Source organism: Lithohypha guttulata, assembly GCF_036872675.1.
Source record: "Lithohypha guttulata strain CCFEE 5908 chromosome Unknown scaffold_4, whole genome shotgun sequence".
Taxonomy (NCBI): domain Eukaryota; kingdom Fungi; phylum Ascomycota; class Eurotiomycetes; order Chaetothyriales; family Trichomeriaceae; genus Lithohypha; species Lithohypha guttulata.
The window spans coordinates 221,289-249,050 of NW_027042753.1; the positions used below are offsets into that span (position 1 = coordinate 221,289).

Sequence of the window (27,762 nt, forward strand, 5' to 3'; positions counted from 1 at the left end):
CAAGAGACGAAGCAGAATAAAGAGCGTGCATCGCTAGATATGCAACCTATGCAACCTTCTGCATGGGAGATTTTCTGTAAGTGGTTGAGGGTGCTCTCGAGTGCCTCCATCACCGAACCCAACAGCACTTTTGACGCGAGATAGCGGGGTTGTCGCCCTTGTACGGAGACCTGCCAGAGTGCCTTGTAATGCTTGCCTTTAGGTTTGCACGACCAATCCATGCAGGAACACGGACTATAGCAAAGGTGAGTGTTCGTGCCCAAGGATGTTGCTGTTGTATTACAACGATGGGTCGGTCTTGTAAGAAAGATTATTACGGACGCCTGAACAACTCAAGTTGCGCCTCAAATAGGGAGGATCGGCTGCCTCTGTCACGCCTGTAAATTTGGAATGTGCATCGTGTCGGCGTCATCCGCTCCTTCCTTGACTCAACTCAAGCAATTTTCGCGACTTAGGAGAAGAGGAAGTCACGACTGGAACAACTCTTCGACAGGCGCAGATTCAGATCGCAACTGCCGTGCATACGAGCTAACACAATCTTGACACCTGCCAATTGCTCCATGCGACACCAGGCCTAAGGCTACCGCGATAACTGCCTAAACATCGCTACACAAAGTTGGAACTGGTGACCTGTTGACACTTAGGTTTTGATCACAAGGTCGTCCTGCGCATCCATCGTCCTTTTCATCACACGATTGTCGCGCGGTATTGGACGCGAACTGCATAATCACAACCTACTTTGTTGCTCAAAAATGCCCAAGGATAAAGAAAAATCAATTAACCCTGCTCAACAGCAGCGCAAGCTAGAGAAGGCCAAAGCGCTGAAGAAAGGAAAGGCCGAATTACAAGCGCGCCGCAATGAAAAGCTAGCTCGGCGCAATCCTAATAGTATACAGCGCCAGATCGACGACCTCAAGGCGCTTGAAGCTGCAGGCGACATTAAGCCCAGAGAGAAGGCCATCTTAGCCGACTTAGAAAGAGACCTGAAAGCGGTCAACAAAGCAAGAGAGACACTCGGCGACAAGGCACCCTTTCAGAGTTCTCGGCCACAGAGGAGTGACATACCTCAAAGTACCCTAGGTAAAAGACACCGCGATGGGGAGAGAAAGCACAACGAACGCAGAGAAGGTTCGGGGAATGAGTCCAGCGATACGGATGAATCTGTTCGCAATATTCCCTGGCCCGAAGACACCCCACCTCCTATACCTAACGAATTCAAGCGCAACAGGCAGAATCCAACCGTAAACTTTGGATCTGGATCACGTACCTACAATGCCCCTGCTGAACCAGCGCAAGCAAAGACGACCTACGAGAGTGCACCCCAGATTCGCGATCTTAAGAAAGAAGCCGTGAGCAGATTCGTGCCAAATATTGTAAAAAGAAAACAAGAAGCCGTTCGAGGCTCTACTGGTCAGTTACTCGAACCAGAAGAGCTGGATAGACTAGAACAGGAAGGCTATATTCAGTCCAATGTTCCCGGTGGACCGTCCACGCAAGCAGCACAATCCGTTCCCAAATTCTCCCAATATGCGCCCAAGAACATAAATGACCTACAGCGACTCAAGGATGAAGAGGAAGCCTTCGAGCGCGAGATGGCCATGCAAGATGCTGACCAGGCGGACGATCCCTTTTACAGAAAGGTGGCGGACGATCCCGCCGAAGCAGAAGACTCATTTCATACAGAAGTGCTTGAGGAACCGGATGAATACCAGAACTCAATCGAAGAAGACGCCAAAGACCCGCAACCAAATCAAGAACATGACCCCTACCAGCCGCGGATTCGAGACTTCGCCATAGACCCCTTATCCCGCCCACCCAGTCTCAACGCTTCCTTCCGGAGCGACGCGACAGAAGTCATTCCCGACGAAGAGCTCGAGGCATATCGCCTGACCATTCCTCCTCGATCACAACCCACCCCTTCTTTCCTCGAAGCAGTTCGGCTGGACGAGGAAGCAGCCAGAAGAAGCGCCGTACCGCAACCAGAAGCCGTAACCATCGTCAGGAGGGCGTCGACACCTCCACCTCCTACGAGACAGGTACAGATGGAGGAGGTCATAGATGAGGATTTATTATGAGACTTTGTTTGAATAGACACCACTTTTTTACGTCGACAAATATTATGACTTTACTACCCACCAAAAAAATACAAATATGGAAGAAACAGCAAGAAATCTTTTCGAAACTGTTGTGTTCCTGTCTTGTCTTACTATAGACTTTTGTTCACCACTGTACTCTGATTACCAAACATAAACCCGAGCTACCATATAAAGCTGCCATGGTATATATTGAGTCTTTCGCCACATTATTTTCGTGCTTCTTGCATGTGTAACGCTTCTATCCCACGACACGAATAGCTTTTCGCAGGACAACTCTGTGTCAAGTGTTGAAAGCCTGGTTAGCAAACCCTGTTTGATGGTCAGATCTCCAGATTTGCGAGGATTATAGGAGAAATTTCGAGAATCGGCATATTTGCATACAGTTCTCATTCTCCATCTGCATCTACTGTACTGCAAGTCTATACCTCATCCTTCATTGTCGTTTCTCGCATCATGCGTGCCCAGCCACAAAGGAAATGCACACTTTCTTTCCTTGTATATCACGCCTTGTCTGATGGTATCTATACAGTAAAGCAATATGCAGGGAACCCGTTGATGTCCTCGGCTTTCCCCAGTCCCACTAACGCCTCGCCATGCAGAAACCTTTCCAATGCATTGAATAGCTTGTATTCCAGGTATAGTGTCACCGTAACCCCTTAATGATCCTGATCTCTCGTTTGAGAAACGGACTAGGCATCGCATCTTCGCCCAACACCTCTGGATCCCAGACAGGCACTGGCGGTAGTTCCTTCTCGATCACCCTAATACCACCGCTTGGTGGACACTCTGCAGTCATAGGACGTCCTCCGGCCCGCGCCTGTGCGAGCTCAACCCGTGTTCGGCCGGCGACGATGTTGACTTGCTGAGCATTGTCGTTCAAGCCACCCCGTGTACCACCACCGATTTTGGATACGAGCTTGGTGCTCGGGTTTCCGTTCGTGATGGTTGCTGCACGACGAATCGGCGATGTACTACGCTCGGCTGCATTTGACACTGCTATTGAGGCTTGCATCAGGTTCTCTGCTGCAAGGTCGGCTCTGCTGGGAATCTTGCTGAGTCTACGCTTGGCAGACTGTGTTGGGCTCGATGGCTTGCGCGACAGATCACCTTCTGTGGCACTACGTGGGAGCTGACTTGGTTGAGTGTTCTGCGTCGCGGCGAAACCAGCACGCAGCTGTGTAGCTGTCGCTGAGCTGTTGGTGGTTGGGAACAAGGTTGGTTTGGTGACGAGTCTGTTGGTGCTCGCAATAGTATGTTGTCGCTGCATCCCTGGTCTAGCCCTTGAGGGAGGCATGTTCACAGGTGGTGGCATCTTGAAAGGGTCAGTGTTCTGGAGCTTAGGCCTTGTTGGGCTAGGAAGGTCGGGGATAATTTCATCGTCCGAATCCACAAGGTCATTCTCCTTGTCCTCATCGAGATCATCTGGAATAGCAAGTCGTGCTTTGTTTGTCGCGATCTTGCTGAATAGGTTCTTGCCACTCAATTTGTTACTGTCCGATGTTTGACGACGAGGCGAAAGATTGAGAGACGTGATCGACATTGGTGAGGGATCAGCCATCTGGATGTCTGCTGGTGAATCAAAAGCAGTCTTCGATCTAGCGAACGGCGTCTTCGCCTTCCTAGATGCTGGTTTCGAGGTCGATGTTGATGGAGAGTGGATAGAGAGATCAGATAGTTCAGTCAGATCAGTAGTGTTTGTCCAGTCTGTCTCTTCAGCAGTATTTGTGGACGAATGATGGTTGTGTTGCTCCTTATGCATATTTCGATCTGCATTCTCCTTGGGCACGACCATCGATTCTACAGAGCTGGCGGCTTTTGCCAGCTGCTCCTTGACTCGTTTGTTGACCTCGTGCTCGAATTGAGCTTGGAGGGTCGTCATGATCTCCTGTCTGTCTTTTTCCACTTGTCGATCGATTTCAAGTCGAGCTCGAACCTCCCACTCACGACGTATCTGAGCCTCTAGGTCGGCCCTCATTGTGATCTTGTCAGCTTCGAGCTCAGCGACCTGTTCTTGCAATTTCTTAAATTGCGTTTGTAGTGTCTCTTTCTCGGTGCAAACTGATCGTGTAATCTTGAGGCACTCTTGCTGCTTTCGAGCCATCCACACAAATGGATGATTGAGGAGTTTCTCCGTATCAGGTCTATGAAAGGGGTTGGTTAACAGACAGCTCTTGACAACCTCGTTCAGCTCCTTCGAGTACTCTTTTGGAAGAGGTGCCACATCTCCCTTGCGAATTTTGTTGACCAGCTGCAGGTGTGTCTGCGCGTTGAATGGAGGCTCTTTCGTGCAGAGTTCGTATATGATACAGCCCACAGCCCAGATGTCTGACTTTAGAGTATATTTCTCTGCTGCACAGATCTCTGGTGACATGTAGAACGGCGTGCCGACATAGGTGGAAGCAAAATCGTGCGATTGCATAATCTTCGACAATCCAAAATCTCCGAGCTTGACCGACTTGTCTCCGTCTAAGAATATGTTCTCTGGTTTCAGGTCTCGGTGAAGGATCGTTGAGCTCGTCCGAGATGACAGCAGTTTTGAATCGTTGGGTCTAGCTGAATCACCAGGCTCGGGTGAGTCAACGCCGTAATGGCAACGGTATAGTGCGGCCAGCAACTGACTAAGTATCCTCCATACGAAGTCCTCCTTCGCAATCTTGCCCTTGTTTCTCAACTCAGTAATCAGAGCTCCAAGGTCTCCACCACCACAATACTCCATGTAGATATATAATTCTTGCGTCTGCCTTATATGTTCCCGGTGGACGTACTCGACGATGTAAGGATTCTTCAGGGATGCGAGGATCTTGAGTTCAGCTTCCAGTTGATCTCGTTCTTTACCGGACATCTTTACGTAGTTGACTTCCTTCCTGCACAATATCTATACGTGATCAGTCGTGAAACGTGCGGTGAACGACGGTACTTACCTTGTTGTCTTCCTTTCTTCTAACCTTCCTGATGGTCCCGAAGGCACCTCGTCCTGTCACGTCTCAGCCATGTCCAGACCATGCTCAATATGCACATACCAATAGTCTCCAACACCTCATATTTATCGGATTCTCCTTGCTTGGATGCCATATTGTATGTTGGATGGTGAAGTACCAAGTAAGACCTACCCTGCCCGGACTGACTCGAATCACCACCAGCGTTGAAAAGTTGGATGTGAGGGTGGCTTGAGCGGAAGGCTAGCAGTCACAGATTGAACCACAGCCAAGCTGCAGAACGAAAATGTTGACTAGTGACGGATTGGGCATAATGCACCGTTGGCAAGGCGACCGACCAGGTTGATGAGGTGATGTAATCGACATGGTGGATCGTGGTCGCTTCTTCTTGTGCATAGCCTTGCCACCTCTCATCGACTGAAGACATGGTCGGGGCGGCCAGTATCGAGTTGAGTCGTAATGGTTGTGTGACTGATGTCTTTGAACAACCTCATGTTGAGAATGGTGAGGGAGGATTGTGCAATGTATTCCTGTGTTTATTGATTGCTACTGCGACGAGGTCTTTCTCCCTCAGATGCAGAGGACCTGCAGGAGAATTTTCTGGTGGTTTCAGCCTTCATGATGTATTCTTTGTGAGCAAATCGTGTAGCGATAAATAAATTGGCCAAACGAGTGAGACCACGATCGACGATGCCACATTTTAATGCGCGATTGAGAACCATGACACATCAAAATGCAGGTTTGACGTGTGATTGGAAAATAAGGTCAGTGACTAACCTGGCGGAACACAGAATGAAGTAGGAAGAATCTTGTAATAAGTTTGGGCAGGCACGACCTGAATGGCTTGAAGGTCAGGGAAAATTACACAACGCCTGATGTTCGTTCCAGAAGTCATAGCATGTTATTCTGCTGACTTTGCATATGGGAGTCACCTTCCCGATTCACCACAACCAACAACCCACTAACTTGTGTGCTCTTTGCGCGAGTGGATGAGTACGATATTGCTAGACATGATCGAGAAGTCAAGGACGTCTGCAATGCACAGACAGAGTTTGCGCATAGTAATATTGATTCAAACACTGACACATGGCAAGACTGAATTCGTATTTTAGGCAGTTTATTAGAAGATATGATGGCCGAGGGCTATAGCAGGTACTGTCTGTTAGCCAGCTCTCAGAACTAGGCGGCCTTTAATGCCACCAGCTAGGCATTCGAAACAGCGATGTTGTTCCTGGACGAGGTTCGCTGTAGTGACATGAGTGGACTGCACAGAAAGTCGAGTAATGTTCTCGTCCGGCTTGGTCATCTTCGCGCTGTATGAGACAGCACCATTGCATTGCAACGGACCAAGTTTCGAGGCGAACAAACCCCCTGCGAGACTATCAGCATGCAGTGCCTGCTCTCTGCTCAAACCAAACAAGCAATAAGTCGCAGGCATTCTGACAATCTACAAAAGACAAGTTTCCAATTTACATGGATACAAATATATCAATCGAAAATACTGCATAGGCTTCGTCTTAAATTCGTCGAGGCGTGTTCCTGGACCATGGCACAGATGACCTCGTCGGTAGTTTGGCTTCGGAAGCGATTTTGTGACATAGAGATCTACAAGCATCCTGGTGCAAAGCTCGAGAACGGGCATTCACCATGCTGCTCGACGAAGTGTCATGCGTGCTTGAGGCATCAGATCAGCCTGCGACAACAAACCATGATATATTTACTTTCACCCAGGCTGCAAACGCTTTTTCGGAAAATGTTCATGTATATGCAGGTGTCAAGTGTCAGAGCTTTGATAATCACGATGTCAGAAGTCTGCCGCATGGCCTGCAATCGAACACGCGATTGACAGAACCTTCCTGCAGCAAGCTGTCATGAGTGATGATGCGGTAAAGCCTTACCATGAATGGTGAAAGCACGAAGCTAGCCAGGATTCTAGAACCTGGGCAGATCAGTGCCGCATCGCGTCTCTCGTTGAAGACCGTCTGAAATAAGCCGCTTTCAGACTTTCAGCCGAATTCAGCGTCAATACAATGACTCCCTAACGCCAGCTGGTCGAAGTTGCTCCCACAAAAGTCCACCTGCAGATCGGATAGCTCCACATCGTTTCGATAGTCTGGCTTTAACGGGCGCTCCGACACTATCTTTCGAATGTGGATCTGTCATGCCATCCATCCGCGTCACCTCAAATCGTGTCAGTTCAAAGTACTTGTATTGCTTGCTTAGAAAGATTCAAAATTGAACGCCGTATCTATATCGAAAATAGCTACCTGGTCATGGATTCCCTGATTGATTTCGAGTCAATTCGAGTTGCCGTAATGGGCGAGCATCGCTGACAGTGGAGTGTCAATCTCGAGCTTGCGAATACGAATCCGGTAAATCCGGCGAAGCATTTCTTGCAAGGAGAGTATGCTTTGCGGATGCTCAAACTCCCGGTAGACGAAAATGGGCACCTGAAAAGTTCTGTTTACGCTTGCTTTAAAACGACTAGCTCGACCTCTATGTTCTGATATCGCGCTAACAACGCAGATCGACGTGGCTGCCATGTGTTCGTGGCTTGCGTCGGTGCCACACCAATACGCAGATGATCGACTCCACCAATCACTCTGAATCAACTGGCGGTCCTTTCATCAAATCTTGGAAGCCCAAGAAGTAGCCTCAGCTGATGCTTTCCGTTATGTATCGTCCAATTAGCGCAGCACGAGTTCGAATGTACAGACTTTGGCTTACCTTTAACAACTATCAGAACACCTCAATATCACAGGAAAAGAAGGGACGACAGGACGAGGTTTTGACGATATCAGCCTCAGTTATCAGAACAACTGGGTAATCTTCAGGAGGCTAGCACTAGCAATCTAGTTGTGGATTACTGCGAGATCTCCTTTCTCCATGCGGCACTTCGAGAAAAATACGAGCTTTGGCTGTTCTTACCGTGGCTTGAACGTGGCTGCCTTGATCTCGTTGTCCCTGTCATGCAGTCCTCCTTGGCTGCACCTTCATCTGACTTGGGGAATCATCAAAAATCTATCTCGACATCTAACAGATGGCTAGTATCGGTGTGGTCATAGGTGGCCCAAACACCAACTCCATGCTCATGCGTCCATCTTCGGTCGTGTACTGAGCAGTCGTAAACAGTTCGCAACCAACGAAGCTACATCGAGTGGCAGGATCCTCCTGAGCGTCACAAGAGCCACGTTCCCGGCTCCCAGCCCGACTGTTGCAGATCGCGCGGTTGATCTGCAAGCTCAAGCGAATCGAACAAGGCTTGCAAGCTCAAACGGGTTACGCGAGAGACGATCACTTGTCATCGTTTAGGATCCCAGACACCACCGAAAGCTTATTGCAGTCGACTTACCAAGATCGTGGACCTTGCTCTGCAGCCTATCACACCGAGCTCCTTCTCTTTACAGTAATCGAGTGACCCGTATGCCTAAAACCGAGCAAATATTGCACAAAGCAGTCTCGTTTCAGTCGTGATATGCTACGTAAATATGTTAAACGTAGATTGAGACAGTAACTCCGACACTCATAAGCATCCAGTCCTTTCGGAGTCCAAAGGAATTCGAGAAGCACGATAGTTTAACTTAAGCCTGGATACCGTGCAGTAAGTTTTGCGGAAGAGGTCGAAAGTGACATACATAAAGCCAGACTACGACCTGAAACAGCAGCACGACCGAATGAACGATAGCACGCAAACTGAGTTGGTAGAGATATCGACAGAAGACGCTAAGGTTAGAAGCACTTGACTGATCGGCGTGTGCTCAAATTGCAAAGCACATATTGTGGGAAGGCACAGTAATGCGCCTAACCCACGATAGTATGGATCTCGGACTCTTTGGACCACATATTCTCAAAGCACTTCGTCAAGGACAAAGGGTCGACGACAGAGCAGGAACCTCAGCCAAGTTCGCGAGCATTGGCAAGGGATGAATAGGCAGCCTAGTGTAACAGTGATCGCACTCGAAGTGATGCTTTTTACTGCGTGGCCGTAATATCACATTCGGAACACCAGCACAGTCGATACGGGATGTGTCACCCCGTTTCTCGAAAAGAGAATGTTTAGGCGAATTGGTACAGACAAAGGTTCAGCCGGCGTCTGCTTAATTTCTGAATACAGCGTTGAATTCACAAGCTTACGAGTGGCAGAACCAGGATCGATTAAATACAGTTGGCGTGTGTGGCGTCTCTGACATTTCCGCATGGGCTGCCGCGTGTTGGCCCTGTCGTAACAGCCATCGTCTATGCAAGCCAATCAGCATGAAATCTGATAATTTGCCTTCATCGCATGACATCGTTATTAACCGCTGTGGACGCCTTTCACTGCTTGCTTTGGCGGCGCTGTGCCTGTCGAACTCGAGGGCCGTCATTCCTTAGTGGTGATGTGTAACGTTAGCAGGCCTCCCTTGTTCCTTCACATTTTGGCTACCCACTTCGACCTTCGTCTCGTCTGCACATCATTGAACCTTACTTGGCTCTCTCTCTCCAGATGTCATCCCATCATGCTGATCCACGCTTACCTTGTCTGACCTGATCTCGCAATTCTCCTTCCAGCGAAACCAGGGAAGTGTCGCTTGTTCAAAAAGATACCCCATTCAGATTGAGACACTCTTGGGGCAGTTTACAACCCAAAGTCTCTTTCCAGTGCATAATGTGGTCACACTCCCCTCCTTCTGAATGTTCGATCTTTCCGTAACCTCAACTACATACCCTGTACCTGACTATCTACCTCAACAGCATCAACCAGTATCGCTTGGGACTTTTGCGTGCAGACCGCGCCGCTCATTAGACCAACGTTGATTGGATCGACCCTTATTTGCCTCCATCTCAAGTCTTTTAGCCTAGGCTGTACTCGAACATCGTTCACCAACGTCACTTCTGAGTACAACTATTCAATTCGATCACGGCCTTTTGCTCAAGATCTTCTAATTCTTACGCCTTCGCCGGCTTTGAGCTCCTGTAAAGCACAAGGCTACGCACGGTACAAGGAACCAACCGCCAAGGCTAGACACTACTTCACAGCACAGCAAGTTCGAAATCAGCCGCATAAGCTAGCAAGTGCACATTGAACTGTTATGGCAGCAGTATTGAGTCCCAGAGCTTTCTCTTTCCCTCACAACATCCTCCACGAAAGCAGAGATCTACAATCATTCCCAATGATGGAGAGAGGTGGTCTTCCTAGACCTTCACTTCCTTCAATCTCAAGTCTGATAGAGCAGGTCGATAAACAGGCAGAGCACGGTAAGCAGAAGAAGTATATCATGCGACATGCATACTGACAAGCTAGTAGTGCAATCACGCTCACCCATTTCTGAGCATCACCGATCACCTGCTGGTTCACCACCAACCACACCAGAAAGATTATCTGCATCCGGCAGCCCAAGAAGAACTCTTCCTCCAACGCCACCTCTACCAGGAACATCAAGCTTCGATTTCATGCCCCGATCAGGTTCACATTCCCCAAATGTGAATGGCCAACCGCCAATGAGCACATTGGCAACTCACTCTGGCACGTATGCGACACAAAAATCCTCCTATCCTCCTGTACCAGAGCCGTCGCAGTGGCGTGGTTCAACTTCTCCAGTATCGTCGCGACGCCTTTCCGATGAATCAGCTTCGTCTGTGGCCGCTAAATCCCAACCTACTTATCCTGATCCGTTAGAGAGCACGCCGCGTTTAGGGCTCTTGCAGCAGAAACCATTACCGACAGACTTCCCTCCACCAATACCCTCTCCTACTCAGTTACCACATATTGGTCCTCAGATGGTACCGACACAATACCACCACCACTATCCAACTAGTTCCTCGTTGTACCCACCTTCAACAGACCGCTATCAGTGTCTGACATGCCAGAAGGCTTTTTCGAGACCAAGTTCTTTGAAGATCCATACTTATTCTCATACAGGCGAGAAGCCATTCAAATGCAAGTACGATGGTTGTGGCAAGTTCTTCAGCGTCAGAAGCAACATGAAGAGACACGAGAAGGGTTGTCACGGTATAGACACTTCGAGCACTGACGGTCTAAGTCCGAGTGCCTCATGAATTACAGGTGAAGCAGCAATATGGTTACGGTAGCATATGAGGAGGGGAGCACAGCACAGAAGGCACGGTTTTACGATTACACGTCTATTATTGCATCACGTCATTGAGCGAGAAGAGCAATCTTCGCAGAAAATTGTTTTAGCATGGTGTTGGGGAACATTGTATCGCTTGGACGCGATTTTGCTCAAGATCATCTGGTTGAGGAATGGTCCCAGATGTGTTCTATTAGTTACGCACCAAATTTCACACTATTGATCAGTGATTATCACAGAGCGCTTCTCCCAGCTCCTCCGTCTGGTCACTACATTCTACTATGCCGAGTCCTCCGTTCTAGGTCGGTACTAATTCCGTACGCAGGATCGCACAAAAAATTGTGAGGCAAATAGCATGACTCGTGGATCGAGGAGGCCTCAAAGGTCAACTCATGACTGCCGCAGCGGCAGTAACCGGGGAATTGGCAGTCATGGGCCAGGAGTCGTTGGACAGGGTATAGATTGAGGTGTCAACCACGCACAATCCCTTGAGGCGCTGCCAAATTCATCTTGAGCACCACTTCGAGCAGACAGGAATATCCACTAACCCCAAGTGAGCTCGAGTCAGCGTTTTGAGCTCGCATAAATTCATTAACCATGTCAATTCGGGAGCTCACGCAAATCGTATCCATTTACCACGTTGTCCAGCAGCAGATCACGTACGAAGCTTGTCACAAACGGGCAAAAGAAGTGGTCTGATGTACCAGTAAACGACAAGCATGCAGTGATATACGCTTGCCGTTTTAGGCACGAAGATCAGCTCGAGCAGCACCAATTAGGAATGGCGGTCGCGACCTGCATAGCCGAAGTCTAACCTAGGAAGCTTGCGGGTGAGAAGGCGGTGCAACGATCGCTGGGTCGTCACTGAAACTGGAGGCTCGTATTTTCGCACAGTTTGTCTGATGGTTACCTCGAAGCTCAATGTTCCGATTGACTCGATGGAAGATCTCCGTATTTGTTGAAATTGACAAAGACAGACTTTCGACAAGCGAACTTTATTGCCGAAAGTATGTTGGCGAGTGAACAAGGGCTGTCAACCTGTTGATCTGGATTGCTAACGACAGCTGCAACGTGGCTTACAGCTACGAGTATACTTTTCGTCCTTCAACTCCACGGATCATTCTTCAAACTACTCGAACTCGACGCGAACTCCAACTGCTGAATCACCTGATGCTTCCCAGCTCACGGCTGAAAATCAAGCAATTCGATGAGCAACTACCCAAAACGTTCTAGCTTGATAATTACAAAAGAACGATGGAAAATAAGGTTGAAATTAGATTGAAGTGATCGACAAATATCGCGACGCGCCAGGAAAGCGTGCTTGAACGAAGATCGACCAGTGTCTCGGTTACAATACCTGGTTTTGCCTGGGCTGACTACGCCGTGTTTCTGGAGATCTGCATCGTGTCGATCATGGCAACACGTTTTTCATAGCGATTGCCAAGACGGACTGGGCATTCTATCCAGGCTAATAATTTATGCCACAGCCGAGACGAGTTCTTGTCGGCGAGAGGCTGCATCAGCGACGACGAAATGAGTCTGCTACAAAGCAGCAGGTCGATAGTCGGATGGTGAGCAATTCGTCAACGAGGATTTCAGACGAAATTTCGTTGGCTCACTTTGTTTCTTGAGAGAATACTCAGCTTCCCGAGAAGATCCTGATTACTTGGTACGTATTAACGCCAGGTGTCCTTGGATTAGTACCGGACGAACATCGTCGGCGACATTGCTGATGACCTTTGTTGCGAGCCACGGACACCAGCTGGATCTCCGATCATTGGACCGTTGGTTGATAGTGGTTGATAGGCGAAGCACCTGTCCCTCCATACTCGTGATTGGGCTACGCTATCTGCATATATTGGTTCAGGCGTGCCATATTTTCGGATGGATACAAGCGCATAACACAGCTTGCCTTACAGCTTTCAATCGAAGACGAATGTATCACGTGGAGAGGCTGAAATGTACCAGGTAGCTATTTGTCATTCAGCGGACCAGGGCAAGAGGTTTTCTGCGACTTTCGTCGCCTGGTGAGACACTGCTGAGCTATCCTGCAGCGTGTGCTTACATTGGAAGGGGTCCTGTAAGGTCACGACTCCCTGCATAGGTAGGCAGAAGACCAGAGAGGAATATCGTAGTGGAGCGATAGGCGAATGGTGGTAACCCTTCATTCAGCTTGAGCTATGATTGACGTGTTTGCAACTTTGACCAGCTTGAAACGTCTTCTTGCCGTGCCGTGCATGGCTGAACGCATGTTGTTGTGTTTTGTAGGTATTCAGAATAATTGCCTCAACTCTATGGCTTCCGAGTCTCACACATTGAGGTCAATGAAATGCTTCCGCTCTAACCTATATCAAAAGATATACTTGCTGTATTTTTAAAACAACGTGGTCGGACGGTCGAGACGGATCAATATTCCACCGAGCTGCCAAGAACCTAAAGCCACGCTAAACCACGACTCCAAGCCAATACCTTCACTCTGGTTCTTTGTTGTGTAGTGGGACAAGCTCCGACGGGCGTGACTCACAAGGGAGAGGACTCTACTGGTACATGAAGGTAGCATGTCGACCTGATCCGTCTACGAACGACACGGTACGTCGCGAGGAAATGTCAGAATGAATCAGGAAGTCGCATTGCGTGCGGAAGAGTGCCTTGTCAGACATCCCACTGATTGGGCATACAGAAGGGTGTAATTGATGGCAGCATGAGTCACGGATGTGGAATTACCTATCTTGTCGAAGCAACTTCAAATGAACTGCCAGCACTGTGCATACTAACCGAACAGAATGAGACACCAGACAATTTATTACTTGGTGCTTTCCCTGTCATGACATGAAGATCTGATCGTACCTCGAAGCACAGGATATCTATTGGGACGACTGCACGCCTCAGGGTTATGTGGACATTGCTGGGTACAGGCGCTCAGAGCTAATGGTGGCAAGCAATACACCTGACCTTTTCTAAAATAGCGATATCTTATACAGCTTACCACTAATTAGAACTCAAGCCAAATCAGGTCCTACAGAAACATGCTGCATACTATAGCAAAGGAAAAAAACCGCATACTGGTGGCCGGACGCCGTGGTCGCTCATCTGGTATACATGTTGACTTGGTAACAGGAAGACAACTCAGGAAAAAACAACCTCGAGCTGCCAATTCCAGCATATGCTGGCGCATAATCGAGGCTATCAGGTAAAGAAACATGACACAAATAGCGACAGGGACAAATGTCACATGCTAGGCGATACCACCATGTCTGCAATGTGGAGAAATTGGATTTCATGTCGATAGTGTGTTGAAAGTGAAGAAACACTCAGCAAACACACACTTCAAAGCATGCGGCCGCATGACTCTAGCATGATCTTCTCGCATCTCTGAGACGCTGGAGCCTACATAAGGACGCGCATTTCCCACATTGTCGCAATATTTTCTTTCACATAACATTTCCAACATTGCATCTTTCACAACCCGATCTACTGACAGATCGATTAACATTTCCGCATCCAAACTTTCGATCATCTCAAGGTATTTAATTCCTTCAGTCTTTAGGCTCTCCGTATCTTACGGATCAGGTACTTAATCTTAGCTGAAGCGCAAATACACAACCCACAGCGTCGACTGTGCTTCTAGTCAAGATGGCTCCTCTCGAATCAGATGCCTTTTTCGCCGCCTGCTTTAGGAATCTCAAGGAGAAACCTAATGTCGACTTCGACAAAGTGGCTGAGGAGACTGGTATGAGCGTTGGTGGTTCCAAGTAAGTCAACTTCCTGCTGATCCTTCTCATTACACACCAATGCAACGATAAGCATTGCTTGGAGCACTCGCTCATGCTGCACCGTCACGAAGACGACATCGTTGTTGCTTAAATCCATCTGCAGTCCCATGGTAGCTACTAACCTGACTCTTAGAAACAAGTTTCGCGATCTCATGAGGAAGCTTGGAGTAGGCGAGGCAGGCAACAAGGCTGACACAGAGAAGAAGCCCGCTGCCAAAGCCAAGGCCAAGGCCACTGAGAAGGCTCCAAAAACGACTGGCACGAAACGAAAAGCTCCTGCCAAGAAGGTGGAAGTACCACCCACCTCCGATGCCGAAGACGAAGTGGAGGTCCAGCAGTCTGACGCTGCCGAAGATGGATCAGAGCACTCCCAGCCTGAGTCACCAAAGAAGAAACAAAAGACTACCAAAGCTGCTCCTGCTCCTAAGAAGACTACCAAGGCCACAAAGAAGCCTGAAGCCAAGCCTATTTCACCTGACAGCTCTGAACCTTCTTCCAATGAGTCTTCTGGCGAATCCGACATCGAGATGCAGCCGGCTCCTCCTCGCCCTGGAAAGAAGGAGCCAAAGCCAGCTGCCACCAAGAAAGGCACTGCCAAGAAGGTTGATAAGAAGAAGGGAGCTGAAGCGGATGATTCTGCTTCTGAGCCCGAACCAAAGAAGCCTGTCAAGGAGGCCCCTAAGAAGACTACAGCACCAAAGGGCAAAGCCAAAACTGCCAAAGCAAAGCAGGTTGCAGAAGTCGAGAAGGAGGAAGACGAAACCAAGGACGATGAAGGTTCTGGGGTTGAGGCTGCTCCCAAGACCAAGGGCAAGACACATTCTCGAAAACCATCCAAGTCAACCAAGGACACTGAAGTCAAGGTCAACGTCCCTGCACGAGCTGCCCCAACTGAGGATGCTATTGAGGAGGAAAAGGCTGAGGATGGTGCTGAAGCTAAGGTCGACGAGGGCGTGGGCGATACTGTCAACGAAGGAAATGGCGAAGACACCATCGAGCTCAACACTGGCGTTGGCGAAGTTAGCGAGACCTAGAAGGACTTGTCTGAGGCGTCGACCGAGGCACTAACGAAAATGATTTGATCGTTGAGATTTCAGGATGAGGTGGTGTATCACTGGACATGGAGAACAATACATGGCTGGCAAGGCTTGAATAATTGCTGCCAGCACGAGTACATGATGATGGTTGGCGATTTTGAAGGGTTTGTATATGCAGGCATTCATTCTCTGGGTAATCAATGCGTCCTACGTTCTAGAAGTATTATGTTGTTGGTGATGTAGCCAGCTGCTGGTTAGGTACTCTTGCAACCTTCACTCTCTCTCTCTGCCCAAATTTCAGCAGCGTGGTGTGGGCATTACACTAAAAGTGATGCTCACTTATTACTAGAGACTGTGTTTACTAAGCTACCGTTGCCAGGCACTTTACCTGAAGTGCTAGTTTGACAAACGGTACATGCATGCGCGTACCCTCTTTCAGTGTAGCAGCCTGCACACGTTGAGGTGACCCGGATGCGGTCTTCCCTCTTGCTGCAGGTCCCAATCATTTACCACGGACAGTGATCACCTTCATCACCTTGTAGAAGGCGTCTAGTCTCCTTGATGTTTGCCAAAGGAACACCTTCTTGCCGTACATCTCCTTCGCAGCTTCGACAGCATGGATCTATCGCATCCACCTAATCCAGGCAGACCAACTCCAGGTCTATTGACAATCGCTCCAGAATTACGGCTGCGCATCTGCAAATACGTCTTCAGTGGCTCCAAGATCTTCTTCTATCCCACTGATCGAGCTGATCCAAAGCGAGCAGTTGTCAGAGGCCAGCACGACGCCTTCACTGTCTCTGATCACTGGCATTTGCTCCTGACCTGCAGATTATTGTACCTGGAAGCAAGGATTGAGTACTGCAAGAGCACACAATACACTATCACAGAACAGAACACGTTGATGTTTCTGAGCGAGTGTGTCAGTAAATTTAGCAGGGATAATCTCGAAGTAATTGAAGCAATTCAGGGACCCGGCTTTGGCGTTTCCACGTCGCGCCCTCCGCTGTTCCCTAAACTCAAGAGGTACTATTCACGGGTGTTCACCAAGATTCCTGGAGCCAAAGATCTTCCTACGCAAACCTCGTCTATGAACGCCGAAGAGCTTGCAAACTATCTCATCTCTATCTTGAAGCTTGAAAAAACTGCTGCAAATGCATCAGCCGTGAAAGATGTACGAATTGTGATGAAAGTGAACATCCACGACTGGGGTGGGGTAATGGATCCGTCTCCCAAGGTGTACTATCCCAGATATGTAGGTGTTCCCTCAGAGAAAACGTCTTATCTTATTCTGATAGTGCTACAGGCCACCTGCTATATCGACTTAGAACGACGCAAAGCGATTGTGAGCGAGTCTGAGGACAACGACGGCTTTGACAAGGTCCTGGCCCTCGAATAACGAGGCAGCTCACATATGTCAACGGTGACACAGATTCGAGAGGGCAGTGGCTCGGGGGCGGTACACTCGACAGCATTTCCTGCCGGGCAGCACGGCCGAGCAGACTGAAAGATATGTGAACAACGAACCACTTTTGAAGTAAATACTCGGGTCTGATTGTCGTAGGCTTGGACTAGTCGTAGATATTGGCGCTCTTATGAGTTATTTCCAAAATAGCACCTCTTTCTTGATGATTCCTAACCCATCGCCAGTTGGTTTATTCTCAGCTAGCAATTGAGCTCTGACCCTGTGCCTGTACTGCTCAATGTCAGTGCGACGCTTAGGAAGACTTTTTGACGTCTGAAAGTTGGGTCGCACCACTTCTTTCAGCGCAGGTGAAAGAAAAGTTCATGGCCGACTTAACATGTTTGTGGAATTGACTGTGAGAGTATATGCCGCACACTTACCATATCGCAACTTCCAGAATTGGTTGTATTAAATAGAATAGGTTCACGAGACAGATTCGATGGCACTTTCCACGCGAGCTCCGCAGCAGCATATCCTCTGCTTCAGGTTGAGGTGTCCTTTGCTCTCTTAACAACATATCCCAATAAGCATCTTAAAAGCAGCATCCATCCAAAGTTCAACATCGTCGAAGAACAGAAGTCTAATGCTCAGAGCGTCCTTCATGTTTCCTTCACTCCGTCAAAGTCAATCCGTAGACCAAGCACTGCCCGCCAAAACAACACCAGCAATGGCAAGTCCACAAATCACACCAGCCTGGCCAGGCATTACACTTAGTGGAGCTTCGAGTCCTGGACAATCTACAGTACCTCTAGCTCAGATCCTAGAAGGTGCCGCAGCTGCACAAAATCAAGTCGATCAGAATGCCGGCAACCTAGCGACACAACAGTTGGCCATGCCCGCAGGTATCTTGTCACCAGGCGAAATCATGCGTCAAGCCTTCATCTTTGCTACCCAAGCCTTCCCTCAAGATGACAAGCCGAAAGGAAAGAAGGACAAGGTCAAATCGATATTGAGGAGACTATTGCTGCCGAAGTTCGTGCTGAGGATGTTTCTGGGAAGTACGTTGGCGGATCTTGTGTATCCTTGGATTCATCCAGAGGCGTGATCGGAAGGGTAAGAAGATCGTGCTGAGAGGAGCAGTGAGGTGTAGCAAATTGATGAGCGAATCGGCAATATTGTCAAAACAAGTTGGCTGGCCTTGAATTGAATTGAGGAGAACACTCGTGCACCTAGGGATATTCTTAAAAGACAGCCTTCCACGGCACACCTAATACCAAATTCCTCATCGATCCTGTTCAAGTTTCCTGAGAATATGGGCAATTTCCTGCCTCGCCTTCGTAAGCTCCGGATCAAATCCTTGCTCAACGTGCTTCATCTTGACATTCTGGTGTAATGACAGCAACTCGTTCGCTCTCTGCATATCGTCACTAACATTCGACTGATCACTACCAGAAGCAGCTTCCTCGCCCATCTTTCCTGCCAATTTGTGCTTCGAGACCAGATCCATCGCTGCCTCGTGACTACACGCGCTCAAAGACTTCAAGTCTGACAGAAAAGCTGCGACTTGCATGGTGATTTGCTCTGCGTCACTTGTTGCGGGTCGAGTTTGAAAGCAGGGACCTTGTTGAAAATTTCCAACGACTTGGGGAACGCAACGTAAGGCCTTGTTTGCTATTTAGCGTCGTGCATGAAAGGAAGCAGAACTTGCATGCTTGCCGTCTGGCCTTCAAGCTTTCTAGGCACTAACTTGATGCCTGAAGAGCCTGAGAGAGATATTGCTGAAAGCAATTAGGCACTTCCGAGCACTGTCTAGTTAGTCTTGAACACAATAAATGGTAAGATGAATTTCGTTGAGAAGAAGTCATGACTACAACAGGTCTTACAGTATCTGTCTAACAGACCATAAAAAATAGTCTACCAGGAAGAACGCCGAGAGAACCCTGCCCTATCTGCTACACGCTACAGTAAACCACTACTAGGACAGTTCAACGATTTGCCTACTTTTCAGAGTTTTCGTCAAACACCAGTTCAGATAGCTTTACGTCTAGACCTTGACTTCACACTCTTACTCCTTGCTCTTGTACTTCGGCGTTGTCTTACATCCTCCTCGTAGGGTGGTGTCACTTCAATCGTCTCAACCGGCTCTACCAGCTCTTCACTCTTCTCAGTCGCTGCCATTGGTCCCATCTTCAACTTCCTATCCAATCGTACTTCTTTGATCCACTCTTCAGCTCCGAGAATAGCCTTGTCGGGTCTGTACTTGTGCAGCAGAAGATATCCCTGCAACTCTGCTGGGCTAAATTCACCATTTGGGATCTTCTTAGCAGATATGCGAGCGAGCTGAGCCACTTCCTCCTCGGTCTCCGGGTAGTCGAAACTCGAGAGCTTTCGAGCCTGATACTTTTTGATGCTCTCTGAGGTGGTGTTAAACGTGGCTGTCGTATTGTGAAAGGTTTGAAAGTATTCCATGGCTGATTTGGTGGTGATGTTCTCGAAGTGGACGGTCATATCTATACGTCCAGGACGAGAAAGAGCAGGGTCAAGCTGCTCTACGTGATTTGTGGTCATCAGGAGGATTCGACCTTCACCCGACAGAATGCCATCTATTGCATTTAGCAAGGCTGAAAGTGGGATACGTGACTCTTTCTCTTTATGGCGGTGTTCTGCAAATTTCCTTGCAGCTTCTGAGGCCGCATCGCCTACTGGTGCTCGGATTTCAGTAATGCCCGCAGCATCGATATCTTCCAGAAGAATCATCGATCTTTCCGGCAAAACAGCAAACAATTCGCTTAGTCCACTTTCGTCCGGGATGGAGGTAAGACTTGCGATATAGAGCGGAAGCTGGAAGAAACCTGCCAAGGCAAAACAGAGCGAGGTCTTTCCGGTACCTGGCGGACCAGATAGGAGATAGCCCCGCCGGTACGGTATGGCATGGTCGCGGTACTATTTCTTAGTCAATGGGTGAAGGTACTCCTTGATGTCCTCGATGATGGCCTTCTTCTGGACATCAGCAAGCACAATTGTGGCCAAGTCCCGTGGTGGACGGCTTGTCGATTGTACCCATTCCGACTGCTGGTTGCTAAAAATTGACGTCTGCTTGCCATCGCGCTCAAGGTATGCTATCTGCGCTTCAGTCAACAGTCTCTTGAGAACGCCACCGTCTCTTCCGAGGCATGTCAACCAGATATTTCCCAGCCCCAGTCCTGAGAGATCGCCTTTGCGGCGTAATTTAAGGAACGACCTACCAAACTTGACATAATGGCTCCCATTGCCGGGACTGTATGCTATAGGTCGAGACTTGTCACGAGCGATACGTTTCACCCAATATGCATCGAAGTCCTGGGCAGCCAGTGAAAGATCATCTTCTTCTTCATCCTCGTCTTGAGCTCCGAGAATGGGTTCATCATCACTGGGACCAGTCCAAGGCAGCGCAGGTGGTCCATCGCGACTGGCGACGAATGATGTGGAATAGATTTTTTCTCTGTGAGTGACGAGCCAGTATGTAAGATACTTGAACGCTGGGTCGTGAGACTGTACTTCGACGGTACATGTCCAGTAGCTAGTGATTGAGACAATTATACTCCATACATGACTCCAAGTGTACTAGTTTTCACGTTAGCCGAAGGATCGTCTCGACCGGATACGCTTGTGGTTCTGGATAAGGCCTCCCACCTGTATAGGATACCACGTACATACAGTGAGCCCGCTGCTGTTACCAAAGGTATTAACTTCCTGAGATCGATGTTCTCAAACGGAGGAGTCAGCATAGAAATGAGATTGGGGTCCATTGTGGTGGAGAGCAGAGCTGCGGTTGTTGCTGCCAGTTGGTTTCGAAGCATGCATATCAGTAGCCATTTGCACACGAAAAAGTAGTAGAAGTTCGAAAACCTCGTTGCGCACGGCTCACATTAGGCAGGGCGTTCATGGAATGCTGGTATGAATAACAGCAGCAGCATTGACTTAACCGATTTATGGCCTTGTTGTCCGCATGGTACGACGAACATTGTAAGACTTAAGTGTGACCCGTTTTACACGTCGTGAGCCAGATGATACGTAGTTTTAGTAACACTCGAGGCCCGCATCATATGTTGGACCACGTCGAAGGCTCGTATTGAATGAAAATAGGAAGACACGAAAGCCCACGACGCGATTGTGCAGATTTTGTTCGTGCCGCTCACCGTATCAAGCCGAAAGAGGTACTCGAGTACAGGAGGTCGTTATTACTGGCATCAACCAGCCGATCGATTCACCATAAAAACATACCTTGAACAGACGACAAGTAATAGTGGTCATGATCTTCGATGCAAGATTACGGTAGGTACAACTCTGGTGGATGACCATGTCGCAACAGGATTTCATAGCAAAACGCCATTCTACGACCTACGACTACATCTCACCTCTAAACTAGATTTAGATGGCAAATGTGTTCTAGTCACTGGAGCAGCATGGAGGACGGCGTTGGGCACGCCACAGCCATCGCCTTTGCTCGTGCAGGTGCATCTGCGATAGCGGTGGCCGACCTGCATGGTGTTTCGGATGATTCAGTGGCGAAGATCAAAAAAGCTGCCTTGCAAGCTGGACGAGCGGCACCTTTTACTTTGGGTTATAAAGTCGATATCGCGGATCGAGACAGTGTTATGGAAATGCATGACGAGATATCGCGTGCCTTCAATGGGCACCTCGATGTCGTTGTGAACAGTGCAGCCCACATGGAACCAGATCAACGAATTCTGGACTCGGATCCGGAAATGTATTGGCGTACATGGGAGGTGAATGTTCGCGGGCTCTTAAACATGATACAATCGTTCCTGCCCTTGATGCTTTCAACTCGTGAACACTACAGTGGATTGTGTACAATGATCAACGTCTCGTCTTCGGGCGCTTTGAGCGCTAAACCTAGGAATGGGAGTTATCGATGTTCGAAGCTTGCCGGATTGAGGTGGACCGAGTCACTGTATCTGGATTATGGTAATGAAGGGCTTTTGACCTTCTGTGTCAATCCTGGTGCGATCAAAACTAGGATCACCAAAGACGCACCAAAAGCAGTACGTGATCTTTTGCCTGACAGTCCAGATATAGCTGGTGACACTATTGTTTGGCTAGCTAGTGAGCGTAGGGAATGGCTTGGAGGGAGGTATGGTCCGTGGGATATGGAGATATTGGTCAGCATGAAGGACGATATAGTTCAAGGAGACAAGCTAAAACTGACAATGACACTTTGAAGAAATTGACTGCCTCTTTGCAGCTATCATCATCGTTGTTATCACCCCAATGCGGTCGAATGATTCTTGAGTTATAAGTTAGAAGCATGCTTGAATTGTGGGAGCTTGAGCATTGTCGAGCTCTTGCTGTAGGTTGACACGAAATTCGCATATAATAGTGCTTTTGTCTGACAGATGGATGCATACCTCCCGTCGTAGTAAATTCCACAGAATATGGACTGAACGCGTAGAGCCGGTCGATCAAATTCACTGCGATCACGTATTGACCCATGTCCACTTCATCAAGATATTGACAAAACTCCTCGGCCCGCAGGTGCCGCAAGACTCTCGTGACAAGCAAGCATTGATGTGTGCATCATACCCATTTGGTTGTACAATGTAAATTTTGACGAAGGCATGGCGCATCACAATGGCACGATTATCGGCCAATGCATGATCAGAGAGAGCGTCCGACTGGACGCGTGCCAGACACGCGCCAGACGTGTTCAAGCTGAAACTCACCGACACGATCTTGCCTTCCGGTTCTCACTAAGTTCGTAATACATTCCAGGTTGGCAGTGCCTCAATCAACTTGGATATGAACAGATACTATAGCTCTATTTTTCATTTTCAAAGCGAGCTGCTCTTCAGAGCTTCAAACCCTCTCTGATTGAGCGCCATATTTCTGCAACCTCAGTGATACTTAACCTTTGTGCAGGTTCAAGCAGCAACATCTTTTCTAGCATATTCTTCAACTGCGTGCAAGAGGCGATCGATAGCTCTGGTGGCCACAAGCTTCTCATCTCTGACTTCAGCTCGTTCGGCTCCCACCGCCATGGTGGGAGCAGCTCATAGATTCGTTCTCTAACTTCATCGCGGCCGAAATCACAAGGACCTGGATAGCGGTTAATTTCTGGTCGGAAGATCTCTGTCCCAGTCAGAATTTCGATGATTGTGGTTCCAAGTGACCATATGTCAGATGGCAAACCCCAAGCGTGCCCTTCGAGCCTTTCTGGTGCATTCGTGACGAAACGAGCGTCATCTATCAGCCACTCTGGACCTTGTCCCTGATAGGCACTTCCAAAATCAACCAAAAAGATCCTGCCATTGAAACTGATATCGTTCTCGGCAAAGAAAGACATTGTGCTGCTCATATGTTTTGGTCCAAGTTCAGCTGCATGTACATGCAACGGCCGGCTGCTCATGTAAGTCTGGAGCTGCTCGTCTGACCACTGTGAGATAGGGCTCGATGGCAGCAGTAAAAGGTTGCGATTATGAAAGTCTATAAGCGGTCAGCCCTGGATTTCAACGATAAGCTCCAATCACTTACCCCCATGTCCTATGTCGTGTTTATGCAGAAACTTTAATGCTGATATGGCATCCTCAATGGCTAATACCGCCATAGGAAGAGGCACTCGACCACAATCGCGACCTCGAGCATATTCAAATATGCTCGGTCCTCCTATGGTTGGCATGACCAGTGTTTGCTGAGGGGTTTCTGATGCACCGCCAGGCGTAGCAAAAACAACAAGCTTGGTGGGCAGAAGCACTTGCTCGCACGAATGTCTGATAAGGTGCGGAAGTTCCCCCCTGGCAATACGTTCCTCGAGGGTCACGAACTCGTCTTCATCTGGATACAATACCTTCAGAGCCACAAGATTCCGGCGGCATGCTGTCTGGCCTGTCTTCTCACGCGCGATGTAGACCTTGGAAGAATTACCCTTGCCTATACCACCGATGATGCTGTATTCGTTGCTCTTCAGGTGTTCACTCGGTATCGACTCCATATCGGCCATATCTCAATGACTGGCTAAGGCAACGCACGTTGTGGAGGTATAAATAGGTTCAGAGATTAGGCCAGCCTATTCGTGATCAACTATCCAAACACAGACGTCTGGTATTGAAACAAGCACATCTAACGTTCGTTACGAAGCTCACGGCATATCGATACTGGATTTCCCTCTAGTCGCTTTATGGTCAGAGAGCATGGCACGCACCCGTCACCAAAGTCCACGTCTAGACCACAAAAAGCATCAGCCACCCTCCACACCACCTGCTGTAAGAATTGTTGACGTCTCAATGGCCAATGAACTCCATTCGTGCAGAGGAAAGCGCCAGAAGCCGTAGACCGGCATTAGCTGCGAGGTAGCGGCCGAATAGCGCAGCACTCGTTCGAAATGTGGCAGCAGGTCAATTCTTTCATGTGCAGCAAAAGCTATAGACTACACGATCGATATATCAAAACCCTCATTGCGATAGCGCAAGCTATCAGCACCAACGTCTTCTGGAAAAGTATTCTGGAAACAACCACTCTTCAGAAACTGCTCCAAATTAATTTATGACCACTGTTGTCTACCCGCATCTTGCTCTTTCTCCACCCCATCCAGTTCTTGCCCGTCTATCATCTCGCCTTGCTTCTCTGCTTTTCTGACCTGTCTAACAAGTCGACCAGGATGCACGGTTGCATACACAACCATCACCAACCACATCATCGTAGCATCAAACGTGTATATGAACCACTCATGACGCGCAATCACCCCTTCGTGACCCTGCGTGTACTCTGCAATTCTGAAGATGTTCCTCACCAACATGAACAAACAAGCTAGATACAATGCCCATGAATGTTTCCTCCACTTTACCCCTTGCACTTCAGCAAGCGGACCAGGACCGCGAAGATTGCGTTTGTGGAAACGGATCGCGATATAGACGAAGAACAAGAAACAGATGATCTGAAAGCCCAGTCCAGCCAGCACGACTTTGCGTCCTGCACTCTGCAAGCTTGCCGAAGCAGCGATTTGCATTCCTGCACCACCAAGAAAGGCGAGGAAGCAAATTATATCGATAACGACGAAAGTGGTAGTCAGGAAGCGTACGTTGAATATGCTGAGATGTGCGGCGCGAAGAGTTGTCATGATCCTTGTGAGGGCCATGTATATGGTTGCTGCAATGAAGGGTGGTGCAGAGAGGGTGAGGAGGAGGTAGAGGACGTATGCTTTGATTTGTTTTGGATTATCGTGGTTCCAGGCTCGGCCATAATAACCTCCCGCTTCCACTGTGGTATTGTGTCAGCCATGAGGTTTGGATGAGGATAGGTGAGAGACATACTGATGCCGCCGAGTATCATTGGGATGAAGTACCAAGAACGATACCACAGCATAAGGACAATGTGAATGATCGTTGTGATGCTGAAGAGAGCCACAAAAGCGTATCCTGCTGTGTCTGAAGGGTTGTATTGGTACAATATCGTCCCTTCGGCAGTTCCATTGCTGACGATCAAGCTCATCTTCAAAGTGTTGTTGATCGTGAATGATATGGACGAGTTTGTGTAAGCGGAGGATTGAATCAGGTGGTTTTGCTTCTAGATGAGTTGAGATATTTTCGACTCTGCAGTTCATCGCGACGTTTCGACTTAGATATACCATCGTGTATGTGCTGTGCATGTCAATCAGCCTATTTCTCGTTGCATTGGCACCAGCATGCCGAACGAACCTGCAATGCTCCAAAGAGACAAGTTAATTGGTTCCGAAGTGATTCCGAAGACACGATCGACCCCCACTCGTATTCATACGAGAGCCAAGACTCCACCAGATATCTTGAATTGGAAAGCATTGAGCCTCAACGACACTCACTAGCTATACTTGATGTAAAGGGTATCCTGGTAGAGGGTTTTCGTGACGCGTCAAGAGGCTGAGATGCTCAGATAATGCGGCCCTTCGTAGACGATTGCGTTGCCCCCGGTCGCAAGTCATGGACTGTTAATGGTGGACGTCAAAGAGAGTGCAGCTACCTACACCACACAATTGCTTGTTTCTCGTCAAGCCCCACGGATCATTATTCTCGGCCAGTCCAGCAAAGTTCCATATTGCACGTTCTTGTCTTTCAAGGTCTCTTCACACTCCGTGAGCAATATCTCTGGCCAACCTCTGAAGAACCATACCTCCTGCCGTGTATGCATAGCCACTCCATAGAATGCCAGAGTTGCAACTGCTGCAGAGACTTTCTTGCTGCACATGTCAAGGAACATTGCTGGAAGACCCATGCACCAGGACATGATAAGATGTGTTGCCTTCCTATTCGTCGGAGCATGTTGTAGCACGGCGATGAACAGCAGGAGCTCCTCAGCATGAGTCAGGCACACAAAGAGCTGCTCACTATCTTCGCAATTACCTTCGATGAACTCCTCGAGCTGCAACAAGGCTGGGTAGTCCTCTCTCAACGTTGGTCTCAACTCATCCCGGTTATCCTGCCAGAGCTCTGGTGCTGTGGCTTTGGCTATGTCGCAATCTTCAGGTAGGGAGTGCGTAATCGTTCTAATACCACGAGCGAGGCCAAAGGCGTGAAGAAGTTCCTTCGTGGCGTCGAGCTTCATCTGGCCTTCTTGTGACGGACGTATAGGAGGTTCTGCAAGGGCAAACATTGAGGTAAAAGATGAGAACCAGAAGATCGCTTCGGCATGTTCCGGAGCAGTGTGTGAGAGGTGAGGTCTGGCTTGTCGAATTGCCGCGTCTTGATGCGAGGTTGCTTGCTGATACCACTTTGATTGGGCACGATCAGTCGTGTACAATTGAAGTGCTGAAAGACCAAGTATTGCATGCAAAAGATAATGATGCTTGAACGCGACTGCGATCGGGCTTTCATGGGCTGTCACAGACGGTGAATCATCCACAGTGAACGACTTCGAGGACATTATGAAATTGTGAAGCAAGAACATGTCCTCAATGTTAGCGATAGTGTCGCTGTCAGGGACTGAGTCAGGCCTTTGCTGCTCTGTGAAGCTGCATACCCTACCGGCCTGATCGCATCGTCTACATCGTGGTTGTAGCTCATCACACTATGTCTAATCTCAGTGAATTGGAAAGTGGCTGAGAGGACAGGGCTTGACCTTCAGACGACGCTGCTTGCATTGCATGCAGCCATATCGAGACTTGCTATGAGAGACGCGCTGAAGCGGCATGACCAGTATCTTGGGCGAAGAACATATTTATTACAACCCGAGGTACACTGTGTAGTGGTACAGTAGAACCATGATTTGTGGTGTGCAGATCAGGAAGCTGCGAGCGGTATGTTCCGCCAGAGGTAGTTCAGGCATTCACAATCATGCCATACAAAGTTCCGCGCATTAGTTCATCTTATACTGCCTATGAGTCTGCATCAGGAAGTCAAGAGAAAGCAAGTCGTTGGTCATGGTCGAGCAAAGAATGGCACGATGAGCAACAGGCTATTTGTGAGCAAGACTTTTATTTTTG

General features: G+C 48.6%; 12 protein-coding genes across 12 annotated transcripts; 5 read left to right on the top strand and 7 right to left on the bottom strand.

The window, feature by feature from the left end:
* Positions 1-752: 752 nt before the first annotated feature.
* On the top strand, positions 753-2,075 carry LTR64_005247 (uncharacterized protein; the record flags this gene model as incomplete). Its single annotated transcript, XM_064899586.1, has 1 exon — positions 753-2,075. The coding sequence occupies one exon, from the start codon at positions 753-755 to the stop codon at positions 2,073-2,075; it is 1,323 nt and encodes a 440-aa protein (XP_064752898.1).
* A 664-nt stretch (positions 2,076-2,739) lies between these two features.
* KIN3_2 (G2-specific serine/threonine protein kinase) lies at positions 2,740-5,168 on the bottom strand (the record flags this gene model as incomplete). The annotated part of the gene is made up of 3 exons (XM_064899587.1): positions 2,740-4,971; positions 5,018-5,070; positions 5,117-5,168. 3 exons carry the CDS (start codon positions 5,166-5,168, stop codon positions 2,740-2,742), a joined length of 2,337 nt encoding a protein of 778 aa, XP_064752899.1.
* Positions 5,169-14,733: 9,565 nt separating this feature from the next.
* LTR64_005249 (uncharacterized protein) lies at positions 14,734-15,907 on the top strand (the record flags this gene model as incomplete). The annotated part of the gene is made up of 2 exons (XM_064899588.1): positions 14,734-14,852; positions 15,007-15,907. 2 exons carry the CDS (start codon positions 14,734-14,736, stop codon positions 15,905-15,907), a joined length of 1,020 nt encoding a protein of 339 aa, XP_064752900.1.
* A 619-nt stretch (positions 15,908-16,526) lies between these two features.
* LTR64_005250 (uncharacterized protein) lies at positions 16,527-17,309 on the top strand (the record flags this gene model as incomplete). Its single annotated transcript, XM_064899589.1, has 2 exons — positions 16,527-17,165; positions 17,217-17,309. 2 exons carry the CDS (start codon positions 16,527-16,529, stop codon positions 17,307-17,309), a joined length of 732 nt encoding a protein of 243 aa, XP_064752901.1.
* Positions 17,310-18,042: 733 nt separating this feature from the next.
* Positions 18,043-18,420, top strand: LTR64_005251 (uncharacterized protein; the record flags this gene model as incomplete). The annotated part of the gene is made up of 1 exon (XM_064899590.1): positions 18,043-18,420. The coding sequence occupies one exon, from the start codon at positions 18,043-18,045 to the stop codon at positions 18,418-18,420; it is 378 nt and encodes a 125-aa protein (XP_064752902.1).
* Positions 18,421-18,597: 177 nt separating this feature from the next.
* LTR64_005252 (uncharacterized protein) lies at positions 18,598-18,822 on the bottom strand (the record flags this gene model as incomplete). Its single annotated transcript, XM_064899591.1, has 1 exon — positions 18,598-18,822. One exon carries the CDS (start codon positions 18,820-18,822, stop codon positions 18,598-18,600), a length of 225 nt encoding a protein of 74 aa, XP_064752903.1.
* A 521-nt stretch (positions 18,823-19,343) lies between these two features.
* LTR64_005253 (uncharacterized protein) lies at positions 19,344-20,072 on the bottom strand (the record flags this gene model as incomplete). Its single annotated transcript, XM_064899592.1, has 1 exon — positions 19,344-20,072. The coding sequence occupies one exon, from the start codon at positions 20,070-20,072 to the stop codon at positions 19,344-19,346; it is 729 nt and encodes a 242-aa protein (XP_064752904.1).
* Positions 20,073-20,258: 186 nt separating this feature from the next.
* Positions 20,259-21,103, bottom strand: LTR64_005254 (uncharacterized protein; the record flags this gene model as incomplete). Its single annotated transcript, XM_064899593.1, has 2 exons — positions 20,259-20,918; positions 21,008-21,103. The coding sequence occupies 2 exons, from the start codon at positions 21,101-21,103 to the stop codon at positions 20,259-20,261; spliced, it is 756 nt and encodes a 251-aa protein (XP_064752905.1).
* Positions 21,104-21,760: 657 nt separating this feature from the next.
* Positions 21,761-22,537, top strand: LTR64_005255 (uncharacterized protein; the record flags this gene model as incomplete). Its single annotated transcript, XM_064899594.1, has 1 exon — positions 21,761-22,537. One exon carries the CDS (start codon positions 21,761-21,763, stop codon positions 22,535-22,537), a length of 777 nt encoding a protein of 258 aa, XP_064752906.1.
* Positions 22,538-23,163: 626 nt separating this feature from the next.
* On the bottom strand, positions 23,164-24,312 carry LTR64_005256 (uncharacterized protein; the record flags this gene model as incomplete). Its single annotated transcript, XM_064899595.1, has 2 exons — positions 23,164-23,798; positions 23,847-24,312. 2 exons carry the CDS (start codon positions 24,310-24,312, stop codon positions 23,164-23,166), a joined length of 1,101 nt encoding a protein of 366 aa, XP_064752907.1.
* A 540-nt stretch (positions 24,313-24,852) lies between these two features.
* On the bottom strand, positions 24,853-25,799 carry LTR64_005257 (uncharacterized protein; the record flags this gene model as incomplete). The annotated part of the gene is made up of 2 exons (XM_064899596.1): positions 24,853-25,568; positions 25,622-25,799. 2 exons carry the CDS (start codon positions 25,797-25,799, stop codon positions 24,853-24,855), a joined length of 894 nt encoding a protein of 297 aa, XP_064752908.1.
* Positions 25,800-26,406: 607 nt separating this feature from the next.
* Positions 26,407-27,203, bottom strand: LTR64_005258 (uncharacterized protein; the record flags this gene model as incomplete). The annotated part of the gene is given in 2 exon segments (XM_064899597.1): positions 26,407-26,439; positions 26,454-27,203. 2 exon segments carry the CDS (start codon positions 27,201-27,203, stop codon positions 26,407-26,409), a joined length of 783 nt encoding a protein of 260 aa, XP_064752909.1.
* Between the last annotated feature and the right edge of the window lie 559 nt (positions 27,204-27,762).